This window comes from Pelophylax lessonae, assembly GCF_965119305.1.
Source record: "Pelophylax lessonae genome assembly, chromosome: 1".
NCBI lineage: Eukaryota > Metazoa > Chordata > Amphibia > Anura > Ranidae > Pelophylax > Pelophylax lessonae.
Window position 1 is genome coordinate 230,286,778 of NC_138768.1, and position 17,762 is coordinate 230,304,539.

The 17,762-nt window shown below is 44.5% G+C and overlaps 1 protein-coding gene across 2 annotated transcripts in view; it reads left to right on the forward strand.

Moving 5' to 3' along the window:
* The first annotated feature begins 1,110 nt into the window (after positions 1–1,110).
* CFAP251 (cilia and flagella associated protein 251) overlaps positions 1,111–17,762 on the forward strand; it is a 116,216-nt gene continuing 99,564 nt past the window's right edge. Inside the window, exons 1-4 of one of the 2 annotated variants that reach the window (XM_082251471.1) lie at positions 1,111–1,187; positions 6,913–7,170; positions 11,253–11,387; positions 16,700–16,987. In XM_082251471.1, coding sequence (XP_082107597.1) covers positions 6,919–7,170; positions 11,253–11,387; positions 16,700–16,987 — 675 coding nt within the window. In that variant the 5' untranslated portion in view covers positions 1,111–1,187; positions 6,913–6,918. Of the gene's footprint in view, positions 1,188–6,899; positions 7,171–11,252; positions 11,388–16,699; positions 16,988–17,762 lie in introns of both variants that reach the window. The other variant, XM_082251470.1, reaches the window with a different exon arrangement.

Here is a 17,762-nt window from a genome sequence, read left to right on the forward strand (position 1 = left end):
TGCCGCCGGGCACCTGCGATCGCTCCTCGTGAAAAGAGAACAGCGGTCTGCTGTTGTAAACACAGCAGACCATTGTTCTCTCTGGAATCAATGCAGAGCTCCTGTGTTCCTCCTATTTAGGATCACAGGTCTCTATTTTAATTTTACAAGCCCATCCCCCCACCCCCACAGTTAGAAAACACCCCCTAGGCTCACATGTAACCCTTTGATCGCCCCTGGGTTAACCCCTTCCCTGCCAGTGTCATTAGGACAGTAACAGTGCATATTTTTAGCACTGATTACTGTAGTAATGTCACCGGTCCCCCCAAAAGTGTCAAAAATGTCAGTTAGGTGTCCGATCTGTCCGCCGCAATGTCACAGTCCTGCTAAAAATCGCAGATTGCCGCCATTACTAGTAAAAAAATAAAATAAAAATGACATAAATCTTTCCCCCAGTTTGTAGATAAATTTTGCGCAAACCAATCAAAATACGCTTATTGGGATTTGTTTTTACCAAAAATATGTAGCAGAATACAAATTGGCCTAAAATAATAAAAAAATAGATTTTTACATTTTTTTTTCTGGGGGGGGGGGGGGGTTATATAGCAGAAAGTGAAAATATTGTTTTTTTCAGAATTTCATTCTTTTTTTATAGCGCAAAAAATGAAAATCGCACAGGTGATCAAATACCACCAAAAGAAAGCTCTGTTTGTTGGGAAAAAAAGGACATCAATTTTATCGGGGTACAGCGTCACACGACCGCACATTTGTCCATTAAAATAACGCAGTGTCGAATCGCAAAAAATTGCCTGGTCATTGGGGGGGGGGGGGATCTTCCGGTCCAGAAGTGGGTAAACTAACGCATAAAATGGCCTGATCATTAAGGGGGGTAAAACCTTCCATGGTAAAGTAAGGCAGTACTGAATAGCAAAAAAAAGGGGAAAACTCTTTAAGTGGTGATATCAGAGTTATCCATGATTATCCACAAATCATCAGGACTGTTAATATCCCACAATAGCTCCATCGCTGCCCACTCCTCCACACACGTGCCCCACAATACACCAACAGCACAGCATCACTACCTAGGATTCCTCAGGCCGTAAAGCGCGATGCTTGTTTGCGGCGCTCACCATAGGAACGCTGAATGGTTTACAGATTAGTTGCTAAGCAACGTGTGGAGAGGCTGCTGTGCGGAGAGAGAGGGATTTGTGAGTATCATATATTTATGATCGGGGGAGCGGGGTGTCCCGATCTATAGGCGGCACATAATCGGGGCTATTATTATTACTGAACTATTCACACAGTGCTAGGAAATAGTTATAGACCATGAGACTCTACAGGCATCCAATCGGCTTGTTTTATGATGGGGGTGACGGTGTAAAAACTGCTAGCACCACAGTAAGAGGTATTTACTAAAACTGGAGTAGCTGTGAACGACAACCAATCAGCTTCTAGCTTACATTTCCCAAGCTTCATTGAACAAGCCAAAGCTAGAAGCTGATTGGGTTCTATGCTTCAGAATGCATCTTCCAGTTCTAGTAAACCCCCCCCCCCCCCCCTTCCCATGCCTCCTAGGGCTGGTGTATCAGATCGCAGGCAGAATCGCTGCGATTGTGCATGCAGTACCGAATCATTGCAAATTGTGGGACGCACATGCAGTTCCCATGACTTGCAATGGCACCCCTAACGCGGTGCGATTATTGCCCAATAGAATCGCCGGACGCCTGTTGCCCAAAAGAAGTTATTGTCGTTTTTTTGGGCGATAAGCTATCCCAGGGTTCTGCTGGCACGATTTTACCGTGATTCGTCGTGCGACAATTGCGGCAAAATCGCTCCACATATTGGGGGTGCCATTGCAAGTCACGGGAATCGCACGGGCGTCCTGCAGTTTGCAATGATTTGGGATCGTGTGCAGAATAGCTGTGATGCTGCCCGCGATCCGATACGCTGGTATGTGAACGGAGCCCTAGGAGGCATGGGGGAGGGGGGATTTACTAAAACTGGAAGATGCAACCTGGAGCATAGTAACCAATCTGCTTCTGCAATTCTGCCCGCGATCTGATACGCCGGTATGGGAACGGTCTCCTAGGAGGCATGGGGGAAGGGGGGCTATTTACAAAAACTGGAAGATGCAATCTGGAGCATAGTACCCAATCAGCTTCTGCGATTCAGCGATTCTGCCCGCGATCTGATATGCCGGTATGGGAACGGTCTCCTAGGAGGCATGGGGGAAGGGGGGCTATTTACAAAAACTGGAAGATGCAATCTGGAGCATAGTACCCAATCAGCTTCTGCGATTCAGCGATTCTGCCCGCGATCTGATATGCCGGTATGGGAACAGACCCCTAGGAGGCTTGGGGGAAGGGGGGCTATTTACTAAAACTGGAAGATGCAATCTGGAGCATAGTACCCAATAAGCTTCTGCGATTCAGCGATTCTGCTCGCGATCTGATACGCCGGTATGGGAACGGACCCCTAGGAGGCATGGGGGAAGGGGGGCTATTTACTATAACTGGAAGATGCAATCTGGAGCATAGTACCCAATCAGCTTGTGCGATTCAGCGATTCCAGCGTTCCCATACCGGCGTATCAGATCGCAGGCAGAATCGCTGAATCGCACAAGCTGATTGGGTACTATGCTCCAGATTGCATCTTCCAGTTTTAGTAAATAGCCCCCCTTCCCCCATGCCTCCTAGGGGTTCGTTCCCATACCGGCATATCAGATCGCAGGCAGAATCGCTGAATCGCACAAGCTGATTGGGTACTATGCTCCTGATTGCATCTTCCAGTTTTAGTAAATAGTCCCCCTTCCCCCAAGCCTCCTAGGGGTCTGTTCCCATGCCGGCGTATCAGATCGCGGGAAGAATCGCTGAGTCGCAGAAGCGGATTGGTTACTATGATACAGATTGCATCCTCCAGTTTAGTAAATCCCTCTTCCCCCATGCCTCCTAGGGCTCCGTTCACATACGGCTTCACAGTCAGTTCTCTACTGCGCATGCGTGAAGCGCGCTGCGCTTTGTCAATGGCCGGCGGTGGGGGAAGGACAAGGGGTGATCTTGCCACAGCGAAAGGGGCTTAATGTCCTTTAGATTGTAAGCTCCATAAGCAGAGCCCTCCTAGGAGTCCCTTCTGTATTGAACTGTATTGTCCCTCCTCTACATTGTAAAGCGCTGCGTAAACTGTTGGCGCTATATAAATCCTGTATAATAATAATAATAAAAATGTGGCAGCGATGAGGGGGAGGCAGATAAGCGGAGCTTCCCCTTTTGGGTGGAGCTCTGCTTTAATGCATGCGTGCTGACATATTACATAAGCATAGCTCCCAACTGTCCCTGACTTCAAGGGACTGTCCCTGATTTGGAACAAAGTCCCTCTGTCCTCATTTTGGTCTGATCTATATAGTTGCATATAAAATACACTACTTATCTATCAAAAAGTGTTTCCCAAAGTATTAAACCTTTCATCCAATTTCTAAATTGCTGCATCTGTAAATTCCAAAAGCCAATATAAAGGAAACGTAGTGTTAAAAAAAGAATTTGTGAATTTAAACAATCGTCTTTTTTTTTTAAATTCTCCTTTAACCACTTCTGGACCGAAAGGATTTACCCTCTTAATGACCAGGCCATTTTTTGCAATTAGGCGCTTTGTTACTTTAACTGACAATTGCGTGGTCGTGCGACGCTGTATCCAAATTAAATGACCTTTTTTCCCCACAAATAGAGCTTTTTTTTTGGTGGTATTTGATCACCTGCGCATTTTTTTTTTTTTGCACTATAAACAAAAAAAGAGCGACAATTCTGAAAAAAAAAAAAAAAAAGGTTTTCACTTTCTGCTATATAGCATTCCCAATAAAAAAAATGTAAAAATCAAATGTTTTCATCATTTTAGGCCAATTTGTATTCTGCCACATATTTTTGGTAAAAAAAATCCCAATAAGTGTATATCGATAGGTTTGTGCAAAAGTTATTGCATCTACAAACTAGGGGAAAGATTTATGTCATTTTTATTTATTTATTTGTTTTTTACTGGTAATGGCGGTGGATCAGCGATTTTTTTACGGCGGACAGATCGGACCCCTAACTGAAATTTTAGACACTTTTGGGGGAACCAGTGACATTACTACAGTAATCAGTGCTAAAAATATGCACTGTTACTGTAATAATGACACTGGCAGGGAAGGGGTTAATATCAGAGGGCACTCAAAGGGTTAAATGTGTCCCTAGGGTGTTTTCTAACTGTGGGTGGGGGAGGGGGGGTGAGCTTTCTGAATGAACACAGAGACCTGTGTTCCTAAATAGGAGGAGCACAGGATCCCTGTGTTCATCACTGACAGAACAGCCGTTCTGTGTCCACGAGGAGCGATTGCGGGTGTCTGGCGGCAGTCGCGGCACGGGTGCATTAAGAAGGCACATTGGGGTGCTATTCACATTGTATGGCACCGCAGCACACCGGTGTGGAAGGGTCCTGGATGGCAGATGTTTCCAATATGTCTATCTATTATGAACGTTTGATACAAGCTTATTGTTTTGGATTGGAAAGCAACCTTCCTGCCTAATGGTGGGCATGCATGATGTGATGAAACTGAAAGATTGATACCTGATCACTTACGATCAATATGGGTGTCAAAATAGCTATGATCCATTCCTGTTAGACAAAAACCTCATGCATGCAGTGGTGTCACTAGGGTTGGTGTCACATGGTGCTGTACAACATGGTGTCACCCCTCGGCGGGGCTCTCCTCCCCTAGCCTGCCACAGTACTCTGTCGTGCCGCTGCAGAGTGACAGCAGGAGCAGGACAGAGCAGCGGGCACTGGGCAGGCTAGGGCATCAGGCTCTCTCTGGTCTAGCCTGCCACAGTGCCCTTGCCAGGTACTGGGCAGGATAGTTTCAGGCCAGGAGTGTACGGTCACAGACAGTGCATCCCAAACTGGCCCATGTAAATGGTGCGGTCGTACATTGTCATGGATGAGGGTAACACCATTGCGGACGGATATTACTTCCTACTTGATGGTGTCACCCCTCTGGCAGGTGTCACTCAGGTGCGGTCCGCACCCCCATAGTGACGGCACTGCATATATGGCCTCCAGAACTCCAGGCTTTATTTTTGTTTTTTGTTTTTTCAGGTTTTGGATAGTGGGATTCAAGAGTTAAAATATGTCTCTCAGGATTTAACTCCTGTCTTTGATCCCATTGAGAAGATTTTTCCTCATTTCCTGGTGCCAGTTTGGGATGCGCACTGTGACCGTACGCTCCTGGCCTGAAACTAGCCTGCCCAGTACCCTGTGGCAGGCTAGACACTTATACAAGAAATGGATGGTGTGGGTGTCACTGGGGCATGGAAGGCAATGACAGCAGTAAACACATACAGGCCCAATTCACAAAACTTTACACAAGGATGAAGATTTTTCCACTACAGCCATGTGACTGTAATGATTTACTCATTAGGCTCCAAGGTTCGAAAATTAACCCAAATAGTTACATGCAATTACAGATGGTTGGCTCTGGGCCCAAACTGCCTGCATGCAGGGTTTCTCATCAGTCCCTTATCGCATGTAACTATCGAGTGCCCCCACAGAAAGCAGCTTGCTATGGGGCCACCCGAGCCGAGCTGCAGCTCCATGTGTCCATTCAGACATGGAGCTGTGGTTTGGCCCAGCCCCCCTCTTTCTCCTTTTGGAGGTCATCTCATTGTTGCCCTTCTAGTTCACCTGTTGTTAATTTCATTAACACCAAATTAGCTGGAACTGATTAACAACCCCCTCTGCTACTTAACCGCTTGCCGACCGCCGCACAACTATTTACGGCGGCGGTCAGCCCCTCACAGGCAAAGTGACGTAGTACTACATCGCTCGCCTGTGAGGCTCTAGGGGGCGAGCGCGCACCGCCGGAGGCGCACTGTCGCCCCGCTCGTTCCCTAAGCAGTCCCGGCGGTCACTTGCGATCTCCCCGTGGAGAGGGAGAAAGGCAGGCGGCTAATGTAAACAAAGCCGCCTGTCATTCTCCCTGGTGTAAGAACAGAGATCATACGGTCCTGCTATGCAGGATCGTATGTCTCTGTTGTTACACCACTAGCCACACCCCTTTACAGTTAGAAGCACGCCCCTAGGGACACACTTAACCCCTTGATTACAAATAAAGTTAACCCCTTCCCTGCCAGTGTCATTTTTACAGTAACAGTGCATATGTATAGCACTGATTACTGTAGTAATGTCACTGGTACCCCCAAAAGTGTCATAAATGTCAGTCAAGGGTCCCATCTGTCCGTTGCAATGTCGCAGTCCCGCAAAAAAAATCGCAGATCGCCGCCTTTACTCGTTAAAAAAAAAAAACACCAAAAATGACAGAAATCTTTCCTTTAGTTAGTAAACGCAATAACTTTTGCGCAAACCAATCAAAATACGCTTATTGCAATTTTTTATACCAAACGTATGTAGCAGAAAACAAATTGGCCAAAAATTTTCAAAAAATTAGATTTTTACATTTTTTTGGGGGAATTTCATATAAAAAATGTGAAAAATATTGTTATTTTTTCAAAATGTACGCTCTTTTTTTGTTTATAGCGCAAAAAGTAAAAATCGCACAGGTGATCAAATGCCACCAAAAGAAAGCTCTGTTTGTGGGGGAAAAATGACGTCAATTTAATTTGGGTACAGCGCCGCACGACCGCGCAATTGTCCATTAAAGTCACGCAGTGCCGAATCGCAAAATAGGACCTGGTCAGGAAGGGGGTAAAATCTTCCGGGGCTTAAGTGGTTAACTGACCAGATCAATATCCCAGGAGTTTAATTGACTTGATGCTAAATTCTGATTAAAGAGTGTTCCTTTAATTTTTTTGAGTAGTTTATATATATATATATATATATATACACAGTATATATATGTACAGTTATACAGTATCTGTTTCCTTCTGACTATTCAGGTGTTGCTCACAGTATAAAATGTCTGAAGTGAATCCGGAATCTCAAGAAGACACATTAAACTATGAAGCTGTAGGCCAAGATATCCCTATGGAAGTCAGTGAATCCAATGCTACTGAAAATAATGAAGAGCACACAATACTTCCATCCAGTTATACTTCCCTGGAGGACCACCCTGGGACTACAAGTGGAGATGAGGTGGAGCAAGAAAATGACCATGTGCCACATAATCCAAGCCCCCGCAGTCCGACTGATGAAGAAGTACATGCAAATGTAAGAGGATGGAGAGTCAATTACAATTTTTTTGCTTTGCAAATGGAATCTTATATAAAGCAGTATTAAACCCCAAAACAAACATTTATTATATTGCAGTTTAACAGTTCTTAAATGTGGTGGCTACAGTCGTTTTCATTTTTAGGCTTTCTTTCTTTTACTTTCACCTTCTGATCTTGCCAGTAAGTCTGTTGTTTTTCAACAGAACAAGATGTCCTGCAGATGTAGCAGTTAGAGGGCTGAGACAACCCATTTTAAACTGACAGGGGTGCTTACAATGCTTTTTTTTTATTTATGCAAGTCTCTTAGGCCCCGTTCACATACAAGCGACGCTACTTCGCACCGCGACCTCCGAGGTCGCGGTGCGAGCAGTGCGCCGCGACCTCGGAGCGGCCGCCACGGACTTCATAACATTGAAGTCTATGGCGGTCGCCTCCTGGTCGCCCCAAAGAAGCTCCGGACCCTTTTTCTAAGTCGGAGCGACTTGTGTCGCTCCTATTAGAACGGGTCCGAGGCTTCCCTATGGGAGGCGACCTACGGCGACCTGTGAGGCGACCAGGTCGCCTCACAGGTCGCCTTAGTGTGAACGGGGACTAATCCCAAAAGGAAAACATTTTGCTTTATCCGCTTAAAAAGTGTTACATTTGGAAAAAAAAAAAAAAGTGTTACCTGGAGTTTGGCTTCTGTGTGTTAGTGTATTTAAATCTGCTTGTACATCTAACACTTCACTTCCCTAGGCTGACAATGCTGCGGTCCAAATGTGTCTCTGTTGCTCCATCATCCAGAGTGTAGGAACTCTAATACAAGATCACCAGTTGAAATCAGAGGGAAAAAAGAAAACTAATGCAGCCACCACCCCTAATAATTGGTGAACTGCAATATATTACATTTTTCGTTTTGGGTTGAATTCCGCTTTATTATAATCATTTTTTACAATAGCTGCATCGTCAAGGCTTCATTTAAATTGCTTTGCCTGCATTGTGTCTGAAGAAACGCAACATAAAGCAGGTCAAATGCAGCCTCGGAATTGTCAGTCACACTACACCTTTCCAAGGTGTCAATCTGATTTTCAAACGCTTGTCAAAAGCAATGTCCGTGTACATTTTTTTTTTTGCAAAACAAAAATTGTATACATATAGCAAAAAAAAAGAAATATATATATATCTTTTTTTTTTTACCTATGTTTCTGAAGGAAGACTACCACGGTTCGGGTCATTTTATTTAGGAATAAATTGATGTTTAAACAGACCTCAAAAATTCCACTCGCCTGTTCGCATTTTGCAAGTGGAATGATAAGGATGGCGAGTAAGGGCTGTGCTGTATGGGGAATGTAGTGCCTACCGCTGCCGTTCACAGCGCAGCCTGCATTGTAGTGAGTGCATTGTTCTTCAGAAAAGGGTGGACCCGGGGCGCAGAGCAGTGCGCCCTGAGCCCACCCATTGTGTGACAATAGCGAAGGATTCGCTATTGTCACACGGATTCTCCTCCTGATCCTCCTCCTGGCCAATCAGGAAGCTAGTCCGAGACCCGTTTCCTGATTGGCGGAAAGGCGAACAATTGCCATTGGCCAAGGAGGAGGAGGAGGAGGGAGACACGGAGGATTAGGAGAAGCCGCCGCTGGATCAGGTAAGTGAACGCTGGTCTCTCGGCATGCTGTGCTAACTCTGCATTTAAGGGGACACGCTGTGGGCACTCTACATTTAAGGAGGCATGCTGTGGGCACTCTACATTTAAGGGGGCACACTGTGGTCACTCTACATTCAAGGGGGCACGCTGTGGGCACTCTGCATTTAAGGGGGCACACTGAAGGCACTCTACATTTAAGGGGGCACGCTGTGGGCACTCTACATTTAAGGGGGCACGCTGTGGGCACTCTGCATTTAAGGGGGCACGCTGTGGGCACTCTGCATTTAAGGAGACATGCTGTGGGCACTCTGCATTTAAGGAGGCATGCTGTGGGCACTCTGCATTGAAAGGGGGCAGGCTGGGGGCACTCTGCATTTAAGTGGGGAAGTTTGTGGGCACTCTGCATTGAAAGGGGGCACGCTGTGGTCACTCTGGCGAGGGCGTGTTTAGGGGCGGAGCAGGGTGGGGTTTGGGTGGGGCAACAAGTGGCGAGTAACTCTTAAGGCCTGGCTAGTAGCTCATGACTTGAAATTTTGAGCCCTGTACTGTATATATATATATATATATATATATATATATATACACGTATATATACACACACACATACATATATATATATATATATATATATATATATATATGTGTATACACAGATATATATATATATATATATATATATATATATATATATATATATATATACATCAATTTATGCCTAAATATAATTACCCAAACCATTTTCCCAGCAATAATCTACGAGAGCTCCCAAACTGGGCCATATATACTGAACAGCAATCTTTCATGGAGGCAACAAACAAGAAGTGTAGACTCCCTGAAGAAGGGCCTTTTTGTGTTTCTGTACCAAAATACAGCTAATCCAGAATATTACAGCCATGCAACTTAATTTTAATGGATTGATTAACTGCTCCCCTCTGTTTTTGCAAAACAATATTTAGGAGAATTATGGCCTCCCATTAAAATATGTGCTGCAGCACCTAATTATAAGTGCATCTGCAAATAAAATATTGATTGCAGAACTTTAGAAGTGCACCTGCGCGGTTTTCTTTTAGTCCCCCTGCAGAGTCCCACAAATATCTGTTGATCCTTACAGTGAAGTCCATCTGATGCAGCTTCCTGTTCTGTAATGTTTTGTGGCAACAATGCTGCACTGCTCCTGAATTTGGAGCAGAGTTGCCACTCTCCTGTAGTCTGTGTGTGTGTTTGGACTACAGATGAAAAAGCTTGCAGTGGGTAGGGCCATCAGCATTGTTGCTGCTGATTCATAAGCCCGTAGCTTGTCAATCAGTACCTGACCACACCTAGTCCTGCCCACTGCTTAGTGGATTGGCAGCACTGATTGGACAGCTGAAACCCTCCCACTGTGAGCTGCAGTGTCTGGGAAGGGGAGCATGTGAGGCATAAATGAAGGAAGATTTGGCTCAGTCAGGGAGGGTAAAGGTCATTTTTTGCCTTCTTTACAAGGCTTGTGCATTACCTAATATCTGGATTTCATACTTGTTTAGACTCGCATACAGGAGCCTTTAATTGTTCTTTTAATACATCTCTTACAATTTTTGAAAATGCATGCATCTGGTACAGGTGCGTAACTGCAGGGGCTGCAGGGGTTGCAATTGCAACCGGGCCCCATGCTCCAGAGGGCCTGTGTGGCTCCCCTGTACATCTGGATGTGAGGGGCGGTGGGGGCAGCATGTAGAGAAATCACTGTCCTCCTTTTTCCTCCTGTAGCTGCAGGAGGAAAATGGAATTAATTGGTTCCTCTGTATGCTGCCCCCGCCACTCCTCCTATCCAGTTTGCTTCTGTTCTGCTGTCTCTGGGCCCCTGTGTGCTCCCTTGGTCCCCCCCCCCCCCCACTGTGCTGTGCTGCCCCCCCTCCCCCACACTGTGCTCCCTACCCTCTCCTGCCGGCTGCTGCAGGGGATGTGTCACAATAGAGAAACAGGAAGGGGTCAGTAAATATGTAATTTACCAGCTCCTTCCTTTTCTGAATGGACAGAGTCATAGTCAGTGATATTGAAAAAAAAATGATAAAAAATAATACAATTAAAATACCAAAAAATAAAAACTACTGACACCAGTGGGTGAACTTCCAGGATCTCAAAGGTCACACTTGAGACCGGGCCCTGGCATTCCACCACCATGGGGAGGCCCCAAGATGGCAGGAAGGGGGCCCACTGCAGTACTTGTGAAAGGGTCCCGCTGCAGGACTGTAATAAAGGGCCCCGCAACGAGAGTAAAGGGCCCCAGGATCAGTGGGAAGAGCCCCAGGCTTGAAGGGAAGGGCCCGGGCCAGGGGTTCGGGGGGGCCCTTCATGGTTTCCTTGCACCGGGGCCCTGAAGGTTCTAGTTACGCCTCTGATCTGGTATGAAGAAGTTCTCTGTGTTTTATAACCAGTTTCATTATAAAATATTAAACCTCGTATTCTTTGACAACTAGGAATCAAACAGTGCAAGAGACAGCATAGCAGACACTCTCTATGAGACAGATCCTGAAGAACAGGTGCTTGATGGAAGAGTGTCACAATTAAATCATGGTACCGAGGAAAATCAGCCTGATCCTACAAATATTCAGGTAAAATTGGTTTAGCCAGCCAGGCAAGTCAATAATGTTATCACTTGCATGCGCAAAGATCTGCAATTCTGTGATTCTTGTACCCCTGCCAAAGAGCATATTCAGGTCCCTGTACTTAACGTGGAATTTAAAGTAAAAAAAAAAATAAAAATGAGCAAACAGGCAGGATTTTAATGCGGAACAGACATACCATGTCTCTCCTGCATTAAAGTTCCATTAGCTTTCTGTATGTCTTATAAACTGAGCTGCACAAGCACAGCTCAGTGTACCAATTACGGCAATGTCGAGATGAATGAACTCCCACAGCACACGTGACGTCATCTTGGCCAGGCCAAAAAAATGGCTGAAGATTGGTACCTGGAAGCTGATCCGATTGAAGGTGACAGTGGCTGATGGGTATCCTTGGGGGACCGCAAAGCTGGATAGTGGGTGAGTATAGATTTACTTCTCACATATGCAATGCGGGAACCCTGCAAATCCACTGCGGGTTCCTGCATCACACTTGACTCGCAGGCAGTTCACACTGCCGTATGTGAATCACTGGGGGTGTCACTACAAAGTTAACAACATCTTCAGATCAGTTCACATATCACAGTGCAAACTGTCAATTCGGACATGAATCGGATTGCATAGGTGTGAACACCCATGCAATCCGATTCTGGTGTGGACCAAAAAAAGGGTCTTGTGCGACTTTGGTCTGAATGCGATGCAAATTCAGCCATACAATCTGTATGGCTGAATTTGCAACGCACAGACATGGCATGTGATTTGCAGTTCGCTGCGAATCACATGCGATGTCTGACATCGCATATGTGTGAACCGGCTCTAAAGCAGATTTAAATTGTATTGTAATTGTACTGTCTGCCCTCGTGTTGTAAAGCGCTGCATAAACTGTTGGCGCTATATAAATCCTGTACAATAATAATAATATTTTACTGTTGTTTTCAGTCTTCTTTTTTGTCCTTTTCACACTCCCTAGCCTCTACTGATGCACCTGAGAGCTACTAGTGTAGAGCGAGCGTTAGTTATTTCCTTCCACATGCTCTGCTTTGGGTGTACTGCAATCCCCATAGAGCTGAATGTATCTGCATGTAGATGTGTAGTGCCCCTCGGGGATGAGGGGGGAGAAGGTGGCTACTTTCACATACACAAGGCGGGTATAGAAAACAAACGTAGTCACCCTAAAATAAGAAGTCTGAGAATAGCACACAAAAAGTGAATACTTTTTCAAGGCACTGTATAAGTCATATCAAAGCATTTCACAACATGGCACACATCAAATTGCATTTCTCTGTGCCAGCTTCCATTCCAGCTAAAGAGTATTTTATAAGGCTTCTTTCACACGGAGCGGACCATATTGCGATCCGCTCCGGCACTTTTTTTTTTTTTCACGGACACGGATGACACTTGTGTCATCCGGTCCATATGTCCGCTTATTATCCCATCCATTTGCGGATGATATGCGGACATAATGTATGTCTATGACATTGCGGATGTCAGCGGATGACACCGCTGACATCCGATTTTGCATCCGTTCCGTTTTTTAAATGGAAGAAAAATAGGGTTCTGTTCCGTTCCAAAAAACGGAACAGAACTGAAAGGACGCAAATCGGATGTCAGCGGATGGTCATCCGCTGACATCCGCAATCCCGTTGCCATGCATTATGTGCGTATATCACCCGCAAATGGATGGGATGATATACTGACATACGGAACGCTCGTGTGAAAGGGGCCTAAGAATGTTCTTTAGCACATTATAACCACAGCTTTCCCACATAAGGTTACATAGAAATCCTGTGATATCACATCTTGTGATTTCTTTCTCTCTTTCTACAAAGAAACCATCCAGAGATAAAGGGGATCCCAGGTGGGGATTATGGACCATCCTAGTGAATATACAGGATATGGAGCTGTACCTGTCTGCTATTTTTATGTAAAGCATATATAAATATGAAACTATAAAACAAAACCATTAAAGTTATTCCAGGCTATAAATCCTCCTTTGACTACCCTGTGAAAGGAAGATGTTTAAACCTACATATTCTCAGGGCGCTCAGGTCCAGGTCCCATGGTCTCCCCAGCGGCGGATTCAGTGTAGAGGAAGGACAGTTGACAATGGATGTCCCATAGTAAGCCTATGGGTGACCCCACCACCCAGGCATTTCAGTCATTGTCAGGGATCTCTGCCCTACCCTAAAGCCCGCCGCTGGGAAGATCATGGGACCATACCATAGTGCTCTCAGAATTAGTACGTTTTAGCAGCTTCCGTTCACATTGCAGTTGGAAAAGGATTTAAAAGGCGGGTGGGAGCTGGTTTAAGCAGAGTTAACAATAAGCATAAAATTACACTATAACCACCTCCATCCCAAACCTATTCTGACACTTCACTCCTACATGTAAAAATCTAACAGATTTTTAGCAGAGACCCTATAGAATAAAATGGGGTGTGTTGCAATTTTTTATGTCACACGGTATTTGCACAGTGGTTTTTCAAATGCAATTTTTTGGGGGGAAAAAAACACATTCATGAATAAAAAAAAAAAACAAAACAGTAAAATTAGCCCATTTTTTTTTGTATAATGTGAAAGATACCTAACATGTCATGCTTTAAAATTGCGTCTGCCCATGAAATGGCAGCAAACTACAGTGCTTAAAATTCTCTATAGGCGATGCTTTAAACGCCTTTACAGGTTACCAGTTTAGAGTTGCATGGGCGATATGTTCGCCATCCGTCCAGCGGGTCGGATCGGATGAAAACGTACAGACGGTCCGTTTTCATCCGATCTCCCCATAGAGCAGAGCTGACAGGTCCGTCTCTGCACAGTGGGTGGAGACAGACCTGTCATCTGCCTGCATAGCGGGGATTAATGGAGCAAAAAGGGGCCTTAATGACAATGTGAATACCTCTCAAGATGTATAGATAGGTGGCACATTGACAAAACTAAGGTGGCACGTACATAACAAAGGTAAACTCTAATGGGAACTAATGGATGGTTAAGGAGCGAGGAAGGGAAAAAGAAATGAAGGGTAAGGTGCACTAGGCAGGGAAGCACACCCCTGTGATCATTTAGGTAGCCACTTTTGAATACTGTATAATCACAGTTTGGATAAAGCAGACAACATGGTCAAGAACATGAGAAACAAAGAAGGTTTAATTTAAAGCTGAACGCACACTGAAGTGGCAAGCTGTCGGAGCGCTTTACCTCTCTGTGCATCTGTCTGTTTCGACTGCGGTAGAGTACAGTGTGGTGCATGATCCAGCCCATCACACAGCTCTCTTTTTTTTCTCACTGAACTTTATTTTAAGTGTACAAAAGTACACTTCATTCACTGTATGTCACTGTAAAGCAGCACATTTTGTACAATGTGCTGCGACAAATCGCAGCATGCCTGCATTTTATTGCAGCTCTCTGCAGCGCAGCTCCAGCCTGTGTTGCAGTATAAATGGGACACACAGAAAACAACTATTTTTTGTGTGTCCTTGCGATGACCGGCGTTTTACAATGCAGTAAAACAGCAATCTCCGCACAAAACAAAGTCCATAAAGACATGGATTAACAAATTTGGGGTAGAGGTACTTGACTGGCCTGCACAGAGTCCTGATCTGAACTCGATAGAGCACCTTTGGGATGAATTAGAGCGGAGACTGCGAGCCAGGCCTTCTCATCGACATCAGTGCCTGACCTCACAAATGCGCTTCTGGAAGAATGGTCAAACATCCCCATAGACACACTCCTAAACCTTGTGGACAGCCTTCCCAGAAGAGTTGAAGCTGTTATAGCTGCAAAGAGTGGGCCAACTCAATATTGAACCCTACGGACTAAGACTGGGATGTCATTAATGTTCATGTGTGTCTAAAGGCAATACTTTTGGTAATATAGTGTATATGTAAGCAGTGTCAGTACCTGAATTTGACTTGGTGTTCATGCTTTTGCAGTCACTTTACAGCAGAACCAAGAGAGGGGGAGAGAGAAGCTGCACAATGAGCCAGTCAGGTGTGCCAAGGTGCAAGAAGCTGTTCTTATTGGAGGAGAGAGCAGAGTGGAAGAGAGATGAGCTAATCAGTGTGCTACATCGATTTTCACTAGCCATTCATGGGGTGGGTGTTGGGAGAAAACCTGTAACAGAAAGTGAAACTGCAACAGAGAACGATCAGGTCCCTAGCCCCGCTAGACATAACTATTCTGTGGGGCTAACACTGTAAAATCTCAAGACTGGATAGACAGAAATACAAATTCTTTGAAGTACAAAAACTGACAAACTGTCCAAAGGCATAATGAAGATGTAAAGAAGTGTACCTGACTCAGTTTGGCTATGCCAGCAGGTAGAAGGAGCTTTTGGATATAATATATAGAATAAAGTTGGAATCTGATACCAGCAAGACAGAGATTTGAAGACTTGTTCTTGGATCTGGTTCACTATGGAGGACATAGTAGATAGTTCTGTATTGTAATTCTGCTTCCCACTTACACGTGTAAGGGTCATCATTTCACACGGGCTTTCCGATCAGGTCCGCTTGTCAGTTTTTCATGTGAACCTCTTTAGATGCTCCATGCACCCCTATAAAGCAGCGGATGTCAGCGGTGACATGCCTGCTGACACCCGCTGCTATCCAATCCGATCCTGTCCGTGAAATCCAGACAAATGGAAACCCTATTTTCCATCCATCTGGAGGATCGGATCGGATCGGATCGGATAGGATCAGATGAAAATGGACAGGCGGTCCGTTCTCATCCAATCTCCCATAGAGGAGAGCGGGATCTAACAGGTTCGTCTGTGCACGAAGAGCAGAGACCGACTTGTCATCCGCCTGCTCAGCGGGGATCGGCGGATCGATCCCCCTCTGAGCAAAACAGAGTCTGCCAGGCAGGAAAGCCCGTGTGAAAGGACCCTAAGGGGCACATATTCCTCTGAGAAAGTGGCGAAGAGTTTGTATAGGTAGGTTAACAGGTGGGAGGCCGGGAGAGTACTTCTACATAAATCCTTATATGAGGTAATGGGTTTATGTCCAGGATAGCTGGTAAAACCTGGTGGAGTTGGCATGCCACCCAGGCATTAAACGGGCAGAGCGCCACGTTTTGAATTTTGTCATATTGTAGCCATCCCAGGGTGGAAGAAAGTCTCAGTGCCGGAATTTACCTGTAGGCACTAGTTAGTTCTATGTTCTTTGGTCACTGATTTTAGGGCCTGGAGTGGGGTGAAGACAAGGGACAGTGGGTGAAAAGTACTGAAAAAGAAATACAAATTGTTTAAAACTGTAACAATGAACATGCTTTGTATTTTTAACCTTTGTTGTTTTACTTGTTTATTAGGAGAATATTGGAGATGATGAACCTTCCAAAAACGACAACGATGAACTGGAGGATATAAATCTCCCACCGCAGTCAGATATTGTTGTCCAGAATGAAACCTTGCAACAGTATGTTGTTGAAGGTCAGACACCAGATACTAGTAACACAGGAGACCCAGTTCCTGGGGACATCAATGAAAAGGCAGATTCAGAGAGGAAAAGTCCAATAGATGAAGACTCATTAATATACACTGCAAGCCCTAAAACTGCATTTGAAGAGGAGAACACACCTCCAACAGATAAGCCTCTTGTGAGTATTATCAGGGTTACCAGTGTAGACTGATAAAGGGTGAAACACATACTGTCTGTGCCATACAAAAAAGTAAATATTACCTTATATACATAAGGAAAACTTGTCATAGAAGAAACAGGGATGCTAAAATCACTGACCCCATTCTGGAAATGCTAGTTATCAAAAACATCTGCAGAGTCGCGCTGAATGTGTGATTACCCACAGTGTTAATTAAGTCTACGAAAATATTTTCGTCGACTAAATCAATACTATTTTAGTCGACTAAATATGACTAAAACTAAAACAAATCAGATGACTTATACGACTAAAACTAAATGGCATTTTAGTCACATGACTATGACTAAAACTAAATTGAATTTATATCACAATGGCTAAATTTGTGTCTGTAACGCATGTTCAAATCTTAATACCATAAATAATAAACATGTTATTCGATTTTTACTCCAGGAGCATATAATGTTTGGCAGTTCTATTAAAATGTAACTAAACCCATTCGATTTTAGTGGATTAAAATGTACTGGAGATTTTAGTCGACTAAAATACGACTAAAACTAAAAAAACTTAGATGACTAAAATACGACTAAAACTAAAATGGCATTTTAGTCATAAGACTATAACTAAAACTAAATCGAAATTTGATGTCAAAATTAACACTGATTACCCATGCATAACGAGCAATAAGTGACATTAAAAATTATAGAAACCAAAATGGTGAAATCATTTCAAAGGTGAGAATATTCTTGTCAATGCATCAGCATTGCCACCTTGCTTG